At 44.7% G+C, this 13,396-nt stretch overlaps 1 protein-coding gene across 3 annotated transcripts in view; it reads left to right on the top strand.

The window, feature by feature from the left end:
- The window catches only part of PDE1B (phosphodiesterase 1B), a 470,076-nt gene that overhangs the window by 57,174 nt on the left and 399,506 nt on the right, over positions 1-13,396 (top strand). For 2 of the 3 annotated variants that reach the window (XM_089691396.1, XM_089691397.1), the window contains exon 2: positions 2,942-3,050. In XM_089691396.1, the coding sequence (XP_089547522.1) occupies positions 2,942-3,050 (109 nt within the window). Of the gene's footprint in view, positions 1-2,358; positions 2,600-2,941; positions 3,051-13,396 lie in introns of those variants that run through there. The other variant, XM_089691399.1, reaches the window with a different exon arrangement.

Genomic DNA, 13,396 nt, shown 5'->3' with positions numbered 1-13,396 from the left:
TCAGCCTGCTGTCAGTTGAAAATGGGTCACAGGAGTGCAGAACGAATTGTACTCCTGTGATGCACAACAGAAGGAAAGCTAAAAGAGCTTTGGATGTACTTCTCCTTACAGTACAGTTTCCCATTTCCTTATCTCCATACCAAAGCTGGGAGACATTCTGCAGTCCAGAGGGAATGCTCAGACCAGTGCTGATTACAGTCAGCCAAGGCAGAGAGCACAGAAAGTTATCAGCTCACATGGTTTCTAGCAGAATCAATATATTTATAATAATATGTATTTACTTGTACTTATCAAAGAGATATAAGTCTTTCTTAGTTGTCAGGGTTTACATACACTCTAATTTATAGACTCTAAAAAAAGTTCCATTTAAATACATTTTTGGTTTTAAAAAATGTATACATATCAAGTATTTTACTGAAAATAGTTCAGACATGCATAGCTATTTATTCAGTTGGATTGTTTTGTTGCAGACAAAATTTAATTTTTTTATGAAGAGAGGGGAGAATAGATTCAGCACTGTGCTCGGCTGCATCTCTTCTCACTTCTCTTCCTTTTCACACAGTACTCAAGCAGGAGCCATTGACTCCTGCTGCAGTCAGTCAAATGCAGTGGGGAGTAACTGGGGTCAGAGCTAAGTCCCACTGTGTAAGTCTATGGACCCGCACTCAGGAGCGGACATAGCAATCAGCTTTCTATGGGGACACACGAAGAAGAGGAGCCAGAATCGCCGCCAGGGAACCCGAGAAGAGGAAGATTGGGGCTGCCCTGTGCAATACAACTGCACAGAGCAGGTGAAAATAACATGTTTATTATTTTTACTAAAAAAAAGTTTGACTTTAGTAACACATGGTGCATGCATTAGTGTGTTGTAGCCAGGGGTGGACTGACCATTTTCAGTCTGCCCCTGGTTGTAGCTCCATTGATTTTAAATGGCACGCCAATGCACTAAGGCAGGAGTCTCCAAACCAGGGGCGGACTGACCATTTGAAAACTCGGGAACTGCCCAAGGGCCTGGGGTCAGTAGGGGGCCCCATGAGATGCCCCTGGTACCTTTTCCATAGGCTTTTTTGAGTTTGGGCAAGGACACAGGGGCCCCATGATCCCCTATTGCCCGGGGGCCCCATGAGTTGTCAGTCTGGCCCTGCTCCAAACCCTGTCCGAGTAAACAATGCCCAATCATTGGTATTAGGGGGAGAAATAATTGGTACCAGTGGGAGGAATAGTGCTCTATTGTTGGTGTCAGTGGAGGGAATTGTGCCTGATCATTGGTGTCAGTGGAAGGAATTATGCCCCATTGCTGGTGTCAGTGGCAGGAATTATGCCACATTGTTGGTGTCAGTGGCATCCAGCCCCAGGGCCACAGTTTGGAGACCACTGCACTAAGGCAATGTGACTCCAATGCACTGGCATTAAAGCGCACCTCGATGAAAGGTAATGCACTGCATGTTACATGTGTTGGCGCATTGTAATGCAATTCGTTCTGAAAGAAGCTGCAGTGCACATGCATTGCAGTACTGTGCATTGCGGTGCACTGTGTTGCTTAAGATGATGCATGTCCATTTTTTTAACACTTTTGCATGCTGCAATTTTATCCATTTAAATTGGCTGGCTTAATACAATGCACAATAAAGAATGAAAAAAAACCACATGTTAAATCACCTTTGTTACCACAACGCACCAGGGTGGCAAGGTCTGAATGGGCTGTAAGAGCTTTGCATTGATCAGCATGCAGTCTTGTATTTTTCTGGCATTTTATAATGCCTCTATAGAATACAAATGCAAAGTATATTAGATGTCCTTCTCTTAAATGGTTGGATGTGTGTTTTCAGGCTGTTGCTTAGCAACCTATTGAAAGCCACATTGTTATCTGTGATTTAGAGACCTTTATATACATCATGTACCTACAGGTCATTTACTTTGTGTGCGCTGTGTGTGATCAAACAAAACAAAAAAACAAAAAAACACACCAATGTACTTTTCATGATGCAAAAAATGTTATTGTGTATTATACGTACCAGTGTAGGTAATAATTGAATACTGTTCTTATATAACACATACCCATGGTGTCAGTTTTGGGCAACACAGTTTATTCTCTCTGTAGAGTGCAGTGGTCTTGGCGCAATGCAGGTTTATAGCGATCATTGTATTATCCGTTCTTATATGACATGTCACATTGTCATGACAGATGCATGGGGCACCCCTGGGGTTGGCGGCTCTCATTATTAATCATATATAGATCCTGTTGCGAAGATGACTTATAGAGAGATGGGAATAATCTGTGCACAATCAGTTAACCTGTTAGAGTCACTGGGGGAGGTTCTCGCTCAGCGTAGAGGTATAACACACTCTGCCTCGCTCACTTACACGCGTATAGATCCCTCTGCAGAAGGGGCAGGCGTCCTGCTTCATGCCATTGCCGCTGTTATTAGTCCCCCCCTCCCGCTGCCCACATTTAGACATAACGGCGCAAGGAGAATGGACTGATTTCCCTGAAGGACACAGGGACGACCACAGAAAATGTGAGAGGAAAGATAATTTGCATGAACCCCTTCCTTGCTGGCACAGTCCTGGCAGTTAGAGACTGATCCTGCTACCTATGGTATGTTGTGGACTCTGTGTTGCCTGTAGTGTATTGTACATCCCTGTGTACCACTGAGGTGCCTGTAGGAAGTATGCACCATTTCTGAGGCATGATTCTGCCTCCTCGTGTTGGTCAGATGTGTTTAATATCAGTTAAATGGAACCGCGGCCTCAGCTGAACAGATACTGTGCTCACACCATTACAGATAAAATCAATACTGTCATAGCTGAAGGGCTTGTCAGATTGGAGAATTGTTTAACCTCACAGTGTCCATTGAAGTTTCTGCCAGACCCAGTCGATGTCACACACATGTCTGTCGTCTCACCAACATATTTTTTTCTGTTTTTTTTTTTTTTACAGGCATGATGGAGGCCCCCAGTGTAGACAAAGATCTGCTGGAGGGATGCACGTCTCCCTTCGAGCTAAAATCGGCTCCCAGCAAGAAGATGTGGGTCAAACTACGAGCTCTGTGAGTAACCGGTGTATGAAGGGTTAAGGGACTTCCCCTCCCCACATGCGCAGACCACCCATAGGAATCCCATCTTTGCAGAGAGACCGTGATTTCCATTACGCCTGCAAAACAAAAAGCGTTCACAACAACAAAGCACTCATCAGGCTGCAAAAAAAAAAAAGGTTTACCCAGATATCCACAGGAGGATCTCACCTGTAATGTGCCAGCAGTCGGCTGCGTTTAGCCAAATTTGTTTTTTGTGCCTTAGGAGGATAAGTGAACGCAGCAATGGCTGTGCATTAATGCTAACATTACCATGGCAACCTTCTGTGTGAGATTCCGATTAACCCCCTCATTCAAATCTGCAACGTTCTCTCAGCAAACCATTAAACATCTATCCAAAGCTAACAGTCTATATGTATATTATACAGTATATATATATATATAAATCTTTTGCATTGACAGGTTGAACGCTAATTATGGGTTGATTATTGGTTAATTTTTTTTTATAGCACATTGTCGTGTGAAATGTTGAAGTGGATATGTAAAATGCAATATTCTTCTGTAATGCCAGGCAAGATTTTATCATCTGTACATCTCTAATCTAGGAAGATTGAATAGATATCTAAAGCTCCCCATACATAGACCAATTATCAGTCAGATTATATTGTTCTACATTTACTGATGACCAGCCTGTTATGCGCAAGTAACTACCTGGCTGCTTGTTACTGTATCTGACTGGGATAAGGCAGGATAGGAATGGTATGGTGGTTGAACATTGTAATTATTTTGTTTCATCCAATATTGCTAAACATAGCATTAAAAGATAAGTTCACCTTTTGGACCAAAATAATAAATTCACATTTTTTTTGCAGGTAAAAAAATGTGCATTTATTATTTTTGTTCAAAGAAACCTGGAAAGCATTGCACCAGCGATCAGTAGATCGCTGATGCCATGCAAGGCTCCTGCAGACCTGTCAGAATATCTACTTGGTGTTCGGGATGTACGGGCCAGCAGATATACTGACAGGAAGCTTCAATGAAGGAAGTTCATTGAAAACTACAAGCCGACAGCTGCTAAGGGTATCGGGATTTGTAGGCACTCATCCACAGAACTCTGAGTGAGTGAAGGTGGAGTCCCGCACGGTCCCGCTGTTTTCAAATCTGACAGATAGTATGGGGAAACTTCTCATACTATCTGTCAGAGGGAAAGGGGGGGGGGGGGTGGCAAGCGTATGTTCTACAATAAAAAACAGGTGGAACATGTAACATGTTCCAAAGGTGAACATATCCTTTAAAGTATATCTAAACCAAATCTTATTTATTTTAGTTTTAAAAAACATGGGATATGTTTAATGCCTTTTACACGCAGATATCTAAAAATGCCACCTTTGTAAGCATGCAGGCATATTTTTTTTACCGATTCAAATGCAACCCATTGTTTTTAATAGACCTGTATGCACAGGCAAATAAACTTGTGCTGCGGATAGAACAGTCAAAAACATTACAAAAATCTGCACTGCTGGTCAGTATTTTTTATGTGCGTATGTGCAAATATGCACACATATGCATGTACGAAACATTATACAGTTACACCATTAGTGAGATTGAAAAAAGACACTAATCCTTCTACTTCAACTAACAAGAAAAAGATATTGAAAACACCCATATACACAACCCTATACCCACAGTTGATCCAGAGGAAGGAAAAAAACTCCCAATAAAGCAGTGGTTCTCAACCTTTCTAGCGCCGCGACCCCTTAATACAGTTCCTCATGTTGTGGTGACCCCCATAAAATTATTTTCGTTGCTACTTCATAACTGTAATTTTGCAGTAGGAGGAATAGTGCCCCATCATTGGTGTCATTGGGAGGAATAGTGCCCCATCATTGGTATCAGTGGGAGGAATAGTGCCCCGTCATTGGTGTCAGTGGGAGGAATAGTGCCCCATCATTGGTGTCAGTGGGAGGAATAGTGCCTCGTCATTGGTGTCAATGGGAGGAATAGTGCCCCGTCATTGGTGTCAGTGGGAGGAATAGTGCCTCGTCATTGGTGTCAATGGGAGGAATAGTGCCCCGTCATTGGTGTCAGTGGGAGGAATAGTGCCCCATCATTGGTGTCAGTGGGAGGAATAGTGCCCCATCATTGGTATCAGTGGGAGGAATAGTGCCTCATCATTGGTATCAGTGGGAGGAATAGTGCCCCATCATTGGTGTCAGTGGGGGGGAATAGTGCCCCATCATTGGTATCAGTGGGAGGAATAGTGTCCCATCATTGGTATCAGTGGGAGGAATAGTGCCCCATCATTGGTGTCAGTGGGAGGAATAGTGCCCCATCATTGGTATCAGTGGGAGGAATAGTGCCCCATCATTGCTGTCAGTGGGAGGAGGAATAGTGCCCCATCATTGGTATCAGTGGGAGGAATAGTGCCCCATCATCGGTGTCAGTGGGGGGAATAGTGCCCCATCATCGGTGTCAGTGGGAGGAATAGTGCCCCATCATCGGTGTCAGTGGGAGGAATAGTGCCCCATCATCGGTATCAGTGGGAGGAATAGTGCCCCATCATCGGTATCAGTGGGAGGAATAGTGCCCCATCATCGGTGTCAGTGGGAGGAATAGTGCCCCATCATCGGTGTCAGTGGGAGGAATAGTGCCTCATCATCGGTATCAGTGGGAGGAATAGTGCCCCATCATTGCTGTCAGTGGGAGGAGGAATAGTGCCCCATCATTGGTGTCAGTGGGGGGAGGAATAGTGCCCCATCATAGGTGTCAGTGGGGGGAATAGTGCCCCATCATTGGTGTCAGTGGGGGGAATAGTGCCCCATCATAGGTGTCAGTGGGGGGAATAGTGCCCCATCATAGGTGTCAGTGGGGGGAGGAATAGTGCCCCATCCTTGGTGTCAGTGGGGGGAGGAATAGTGCCCCATCCTTGGTGTCAGTGGCGGGAAGGAATAGTGCCCCATCCTTGGTGTCAGTGGGGGGAGGAATAGTGCCCCATCCTTGGTGTCAGTGGGGGGAGGAATAGTGCCCCATCCTTGGTGTCAGTGGGGGGAGGAATAGTGCCCCATCCTTGGTGTCAGTGGGGGGAGGAATCGTGCCCCATCCTTGGTGTCAGTGGGGGGAGGAATCGTGCCCCATCCTTGGTGTCAGTAGGGGGAGGAATCGTGCCCCATCCTTGGTGTCAGTGGGGGGAGGAATCGTGCCCCATCCTTGGTGTCAGTGGGGGAGGAATAGTGCCCCATCGTTGGTGTCATTTGGGGGAGGAATAGTGCCCCATCGTTGGTGTCAGTGGGAGGAATAGTGCCCCATCGTTGGTGTCAGTGGGAGGAATAGTGTCCCATCGTTGGGATCAGTGGGAGGAATAGTGCCCCATCATTGGTAATAGTGACACCAATGATGGGGCACTATTCCCACTGACACCAATGATACTTACCTTGCAGACCCCTGCTCCAGCCTGGGCTCGCTCGCTCCCTCCCTCTCCCATGGTACCGACACTTACCTGTCAGATGTCTTCCTTCTCCGGCCGCTCTCCTCCTCTTCACTCGCTCGATCTTCGCGGTGCCGCTCGGCTCCTCCTCTCCAAGCTCCACCTCCTTGCCGGTGATTGGCCGCCTGTGTGCCTCTCCTGAGCTACAGTGCCGGCGGCCAATCACAGGCGAGGATTGATCTCGAGGTGTGTCCTGATGACAGGGGCGGCATGTCATCCCGCCCACACCTGGAGACGGCGGTGGCGGCGGCGGCGGCGGCGAGGAGCGGTGTCTCGGTTCCTAAGACCATCGGAAATATGTGTTTTCCGATGGTCTTAGGCGACCCCTGTGGAAGCGTCGTTCGACCCCCAAAGGGGTCGCGACCCCCAGGTTGAGAACCGCTGCAATAAAGCATGATCCAATTTGCTCCAGTGCTGATAAAAAAATTTCTTCTGGAAGGCAATCAGATTTTCCCCAGATCAACTACCCCTGACGTTATTACCTCTAAATATTTTTTCTAGTTATGTTATGTGCATTTTGGAAAAAATCTCACTGAGTTGGACAGAACCAGCTCTTGAGGAAGTTTATCCAACATTTTCACAGCTCTTACAGTGAAAAAGCCTTTCCATGTATTTTTTCCTCCAGAGATAAAGTGTGCCCCCTTGTCCTCTGTAATGGCCTGAAAGTGAATAACTCTACACCAAGTTCTCTCTATGGACCACTTATGTATTTATACACTTTAATCATTTCCCCCCTAATCTCCTCTTCTCAAGAGAGGATGAATTCAGTTCAGCTAATATATCCTCATAGCCAGGGGCGGACTGACCATTTGGAAACTCAGGCCCCTTGATCCCCTATTGCCTTGGAGCCCCATGAGTTGTAAGTCCACCCCTGCTCATAGCTGAGCTTCATCATGCCTCCTATCAGTTTGGTTGCCCTTCTCTGTACTTTCTGCAGTGAACCAATATCCTTTTAGTTAACTGGTGCCCAAAACTGAACTGCATATTCCATATGAGGTATTACTAATGATTTGATTTTGATTAGAAAAAGCTAGAAGAATTTTTATGCATGTGTCAGCATATGTAGGAATACGTACACACATCCACAAATGCTATACAGCCTATCCTCGGATATTTTTGCCAAGAATATCTGTTGTTCATGCATCAGTACTGTGTGTAAGTATGCATGATTTAAAAAAAAAAAAAACTCTGCCTAGCCCCCTTCCAAATTCCCCTCAATCCAGTAAACTGTGACACTCCTGTCCCCTACAGGTCCTTAGTCACTTCTTGTAATGTCTGCAGCCTCATTTTCTGTCTGCAGCCCAGCTAATTGAAGTCTAGACCTGTGTTGCCCATGCAGACATACCATAGACTTAAATAGGGCATACCTACGTATATTGTAGGAGCAGGATTTAGAGTGATACTAAAGTCTTGTTTTTTGGGGTTTTATTTTAAATAACAAACATGTCCATACTTACCTGCTGTGTGCAGTGGTTTTGCACAGAGCAGCCCGAATCCCCCTCTTCTCGGGTCCCCTGCTAGCACTCCTAGCCCCTTCCTCTTGCCGGGTGCCCCCACAGCAAACAGCTTGCTATGGTGGTACCCAAGTAGGTGTGCTCCTGAGCCGCAGCTCTGCGTATCCATTCACACACAGAGCAGTGTCTCGGTCCCGCCCCCTCCATCTCCTGATTGGCTCACTGGCTGTGATTGACAGCAGTGGGAACAAATGGCCAAACAGTGACTGCATCCTGTCAGATGCAGTCCTTCATAGGCAGTTCTACTGCATTCAAGCAGAAGTGTGTGCATGCATACAATGGCACTGGAGATTCCTCCATCCAAGTTGTTTAGTGTAGATGGGGAATTTGAGCTAGAGAAAATTGAGCCATGTATGGCAAGCATTACTGACTGGTCTGCAGACAGTGTGGGAATAAATACCTGTGGGGACGTGGGGGATGTTACAGTTAATTCCAATATTGGGGCAAGGGAGGTAGCTGGATGGTGTTTTAAAAAAAACATGAACGTGTCCTTCAAAACCCATTGTTCTGACAATCCATGCAGAGTTGGGACTCATGTACACAGCTTGTACTCCTCCATTGATCCATACTACCCTAAACATTAGTTCCATTTGGTGTACCATCCATCCACAGCAGTTTTTAGCCTCCCATAGTATTTTACAAGCTGCCAGCAGAGGGGCTGGATGGTGCACCTGTGCTTTCTGCCTGAGATCTCATGCAGCGGGGCTCATCCAATGTGCATAAATCCTTAGGCTAGGTCCACACTTGTGCAGGTGCTTGTAGGTGCAGGACAACATGTAAATCACACCTCGCCCCACACCCGCAATTAACTGCAGCCAAAACATGCTGCTCTTTTGCAAATGCATGGGGTTGCCATTCATTCTTAATGGCAACCTCAGTTTAGGGCTGGCAATAAGGGGGAACCACTAGTCCTCCTCCTCCAATTAGTTTGGCAGGGGTGAAAGGATGTGGACAGAGAGGTTGCTGTGGATTAGGGGGGTGGGGGGGAATTTACTGGAACTTACTGGAACTAACCCCCTTGCAGTAGCTGAAAGCCAGCCAGATGGAGAGGAGGAGAATCCTTTTTCCCATGCTGCCTGGGTCCTCTTATGTGTGCCTCTTTCCTTCCGCAGTGCTGCCATCTTCTCTGCTCTGCCTCCCATTGGCAGCACACAGCACTCACGTCACACAAGAGGATGTATCAGGATGGAAAATGAGTGAGGGGGCTAGTAAATATGTAATTTACCAGACCACTTCCTTTCCAGGAAGGACACAGTGATTGATCAGTACCAATCACTCACTGTGTTAATTCATCACTGAATCATAGTAAACTGTTCACTATGCATCAGTTTATGATTGAATAGAAGCCTCTGTACAGAGCACTTCTTGTTCATTCATGTTGCAGAGAAAGGATTAGGGATGTATGTCCAAAGTCTCTTTCTCTGTCTCAAACAGGAGACATCAGGGATCTGTTTTGAACCCTTCAACTTTCACCTTGCCTTCCCCCAACAGCATTGTAAAAAAAATGTAAAAAATACATTTAATAAATTGTACAAAAAAAATCACAAGATCATTCACACAGGTTTTCATGCAGTGTGGAATGATCTTTGTTTTTTGTGTGTGTCTCATGCTACCTGTTACTCTATGGGAACACAGAGACTGTATGAACACAGCCGCAGGTCCCGATTTGACAGTTGTGCAGGTGTGGGTGAATGACCTCGAACACACACTGTCTGTCTTAGGAGCTGTACACCTGCATCCACACACTTGTGGAAATAGGACCTGCAGCTGTGTTCATGCAGCCGCTGCATCCCCATAACATAACACAGGCTGCCTGCACACAGCTCCAGCTATATAAACTGTTGATTCACACTGCACAGGCAACAGCACCGATACTTTATTCACATACAGAGCTTTATTTATTAACTCAATACAGTTTTTTCTTATAGGATTAGCAGGAATTTTATAGTTTATAAGTTATAGTTTTAGTGAAAATAAAGCTTTGATATTTTGGGGGGAGGGGTTGTCAGGTAGGGTGTACGGGGCCCCATGATTTCTAACAGCAGCCATACCCCCATACATCTGAAAATGACGCTCATTTTTTAGTTGCAGAAATTCGCAAGGTGCAAAGGAACCATGCAATTTCCTTGAGGCTGCGTTTTAAAAAAAGTACGGGAACCCTTTTCATGCAAGAAACGCAGGCACAGCGGCCTATTCAAATAAATTATTATTAAGTAAATGGGCTGCCATGCCCACAAAATCGTGGCTTGCAGAGCCACTTAGGTGGGAACCTAGACAAAGGAGGCTGCACAGACCATCAGAGCACTGAGAATATTTACTTTTTCTGTTTTGAAACATTGTGTCTATCTGCCAAAGGCTAATATTAGCACCAATAGACGTTAATGTATCCATTTGCAATGCAGTAATATCGATATTATTGGAGTTGACAAGACTATTTATTGTATATTCCTGCTGTTTTCATCTGTAATGAGAATAAATGTTCTTTATATTCTAAGCCTCAGCTCACATGTATATGCAGTGCAGGAAACGCAGCAATCCCTGTGCGTTTCCTGCACTGTACTGCACTGCAAATGCACTGTTTTGCGATCTGCTGCGGGTGTCAATTCAAAGTTAACGACACCCCAAAAGCAGGTCGCAAACAGTGCATTTGCCTGAACCATATCACATGGTACAAAATGACCATGCAATCCGGTTCTAGTGCGGCTCAAAAGAAGGGTCGTGCACTTCTTTGCATCGATGTGAAAGTGGAAAACCCAAATACTCCTGCGCTTAGGGATGGACTCTATGTCATAGGGATCACACAACGAATGTCTTGGAATATGCAAGCCTTGCTGCCCTCAAAGAACCGGGGAGTCCAAAAGTACTAATAGAGAAAAACAAAACAGAGGCCGCACCAGCCTTGTGCATTACCTTTAAAAGTATGTTTATTAAATTTAAAGGAAGGTATTCTACTCACATAAGTACATGAATTTATAAGCACATCATAAGAGACCGCTCTGTCCAATTCGCACTGCGTTTCTCAATGGTGATGAGAATGATCAATATCCATAATGGCTGACGCGTTTCGAGGACTAGCCTCTTCATCAGAGCCTACCTTCTTTTAAATTTAATAAACATACTTTTAAATGTAATGCACAAGGCCGGTGCACCCTCTGTTTTGTACTTCTTTGCATGGGTACGGTGCGATTTGAGCCCATTGAAAATGAATAGGCTTAAATCACACCACTCAGAATTGCATGTGAATTCCACAGGAATGTGTGGACTTAAAGCTTAAGTACAAAAAAACACAAAAATCACACACAGGGAACATGGCTTACTTTTCAGGCCCTGTGTCCCTTGTGCATCTGGCTTCCTTGAAATTTTCCTCTATCGAACCCCCCCCACCACTATGAGGGAGCTGTCATTTGTGCTCATCAGGAGTGTTTGACCATGCCCAAACTTTGTAACCGGGTCATCCATTTTTAGAAGACAGTACTACAACTTTTATGAATGAAATAGGATTTAATAATGTAGGGGGTTAGCCCTTCAGTTATCCGCTTGTCCATCATTCATAGATCCTGTTTCATTCATAGAAGCTGTAGTACAGCTTCTATGAATGGCGTAGCTGAGTGGAAAAGGGGGGGCATAGTCGAGCACTCTTTATGAGTACAAATGACAACTCCCTCAGTTCTATTTACCCCTGCCGTACCAGAAGATTACTGCAGCAGGGTAGACGGGAGGGATCAATGGAGGAAAATTTCAAGGGACACAGTGCATCAATCATTAATTCATTAATTATTAACTAGTCACTAATTAAATAATGATTAATTAATCATTAATGAATTAATCATTCATTAGTTTGGTCCCTTTTGCTGATTTTGTGTTTTTTTATTTTAACTACACTTACATTTTGAAAACATTCATCCAGAAAAGAACATACCCTAAAAACATTTGATTTTGCCCCCATTCTCACAACTGCTGGCTAATTCACACAGAATGAATGTACATGCAGTTTCACTGGACACTTAGCTATGCGCATTTTTTATTAATTGATGCCTTTATATATTTCCCCTTAGACAGTTGTATAGCAACAGCAATCCCCCCCTCATCTCTTGATCTGGTGGCTACAGCAAATAGACAAATAGAGAGGATAATTCCCTCCAGTGGGGAAACAGACCACAATAAAAAGCGTAACAAGGGTTCAAGACTTCCCTACTGTATCTATAAGTATACATACACTTTAAAGTATATCTAAACCGAGGAACAAAAATTTTCTGCATGTTTGCAGCCTACCAGTTTTCTTTTTCCAAGCTATGTATGTTTTATGCAAGTAAGGAAAATATCTGTAGATCGTCCTAGAAATGCACTGTATTTGTACTTCCCTGTGAATTAAAATGAAATCTGAAAAAATGTTGTCTTCCTTCTGTAATCTACAAATCCTTCTGCCCCATGTTAGGCCACTTTCCCATGAAGGGTTCCATGAAGTCTGCCTGTCAATTTTTCAGGTGCACCTGATCGCATGCTCTGTGTATCCCTATGAACCGGCTTGTGTCCATTTACATCTGCCTACCTCCAATCCGATCTAGTCCACTAAAAACAAAATGGAAGGGGACTAGAGACTGGATGGCAGTCAGGTGTTAATGGAGAACAGAGTCCGTTAACTCTCAGCCGCCCATAGAGCAGCGCAGCTACTGTCCATGTCAGCTCTGCATAAACTGAGTGGACATGGCCCTGTCTTCTGCCCTGATCAGGGGGATCAGCGGATAGTTCCTCTGCTGATCTAAACGGAGTATTCTCCGTGTGAAAGGAGCCTAAGAGTCCAAATGAGGTGAGCAGCCTAAAGTGATAAGGATGCGCCTCCAAAGATAAAGGGAGTGAACATTGCTACCCTAGGACATTAAAGCTGGCCATACTGTACATGGATGGAAATTCAGGTGGCAGAGCAGGGACCAGCCAAATTTCAATCCATGTATGATCTGGCTGAGTGTACACAAGCTGATCGACTTATGTACATCCAGGCTGTAGGCTTTTTCTTGAATGATCGATGCCTCTGGCTATAGCCAGCTACATTAATCATTATATTTTGAGAGCGGGGATGTCGGAATACAATACCACAGCAGGAAGGATTGAGTGTGTAGATGGGGGAATTGGATTTTTATTTCATGCAACCCTCTGGTTGAACATAAAAATGATATGTTTGGCCTGCCTAAGGGCTCATTCAAATGAGCGACATACTGTACCACCCTTTTGAAAAGCAGTCCATGATGGATCACTCTTTCAGGTGGTTTGGAGCCATTTACAAGCATTCTGGAGACAATATTGCTATCTCCAAAATGCCAGACTTCTTTTTTAATCCCAATGGGAATTTTATATTGAACTGCTGT

This window comes from Staurois parvus, unplaced genomic scaffold (assembly GCF_062004578.1).
Source record: "Staurois parvus isolate SC_StPar_1 unplaced genomic scaffold, SC_StPar_1.0 ptg000562l, whole genome shotgun sequence".
NCBI lineage: Eukaryota > Metazoa > Chordata > Amphibia > Anura > Ranidae > Staurois > Staurois parvus.
This window is presented reverse-complemented; position numbering and strand designations above follow the sequence as displayed.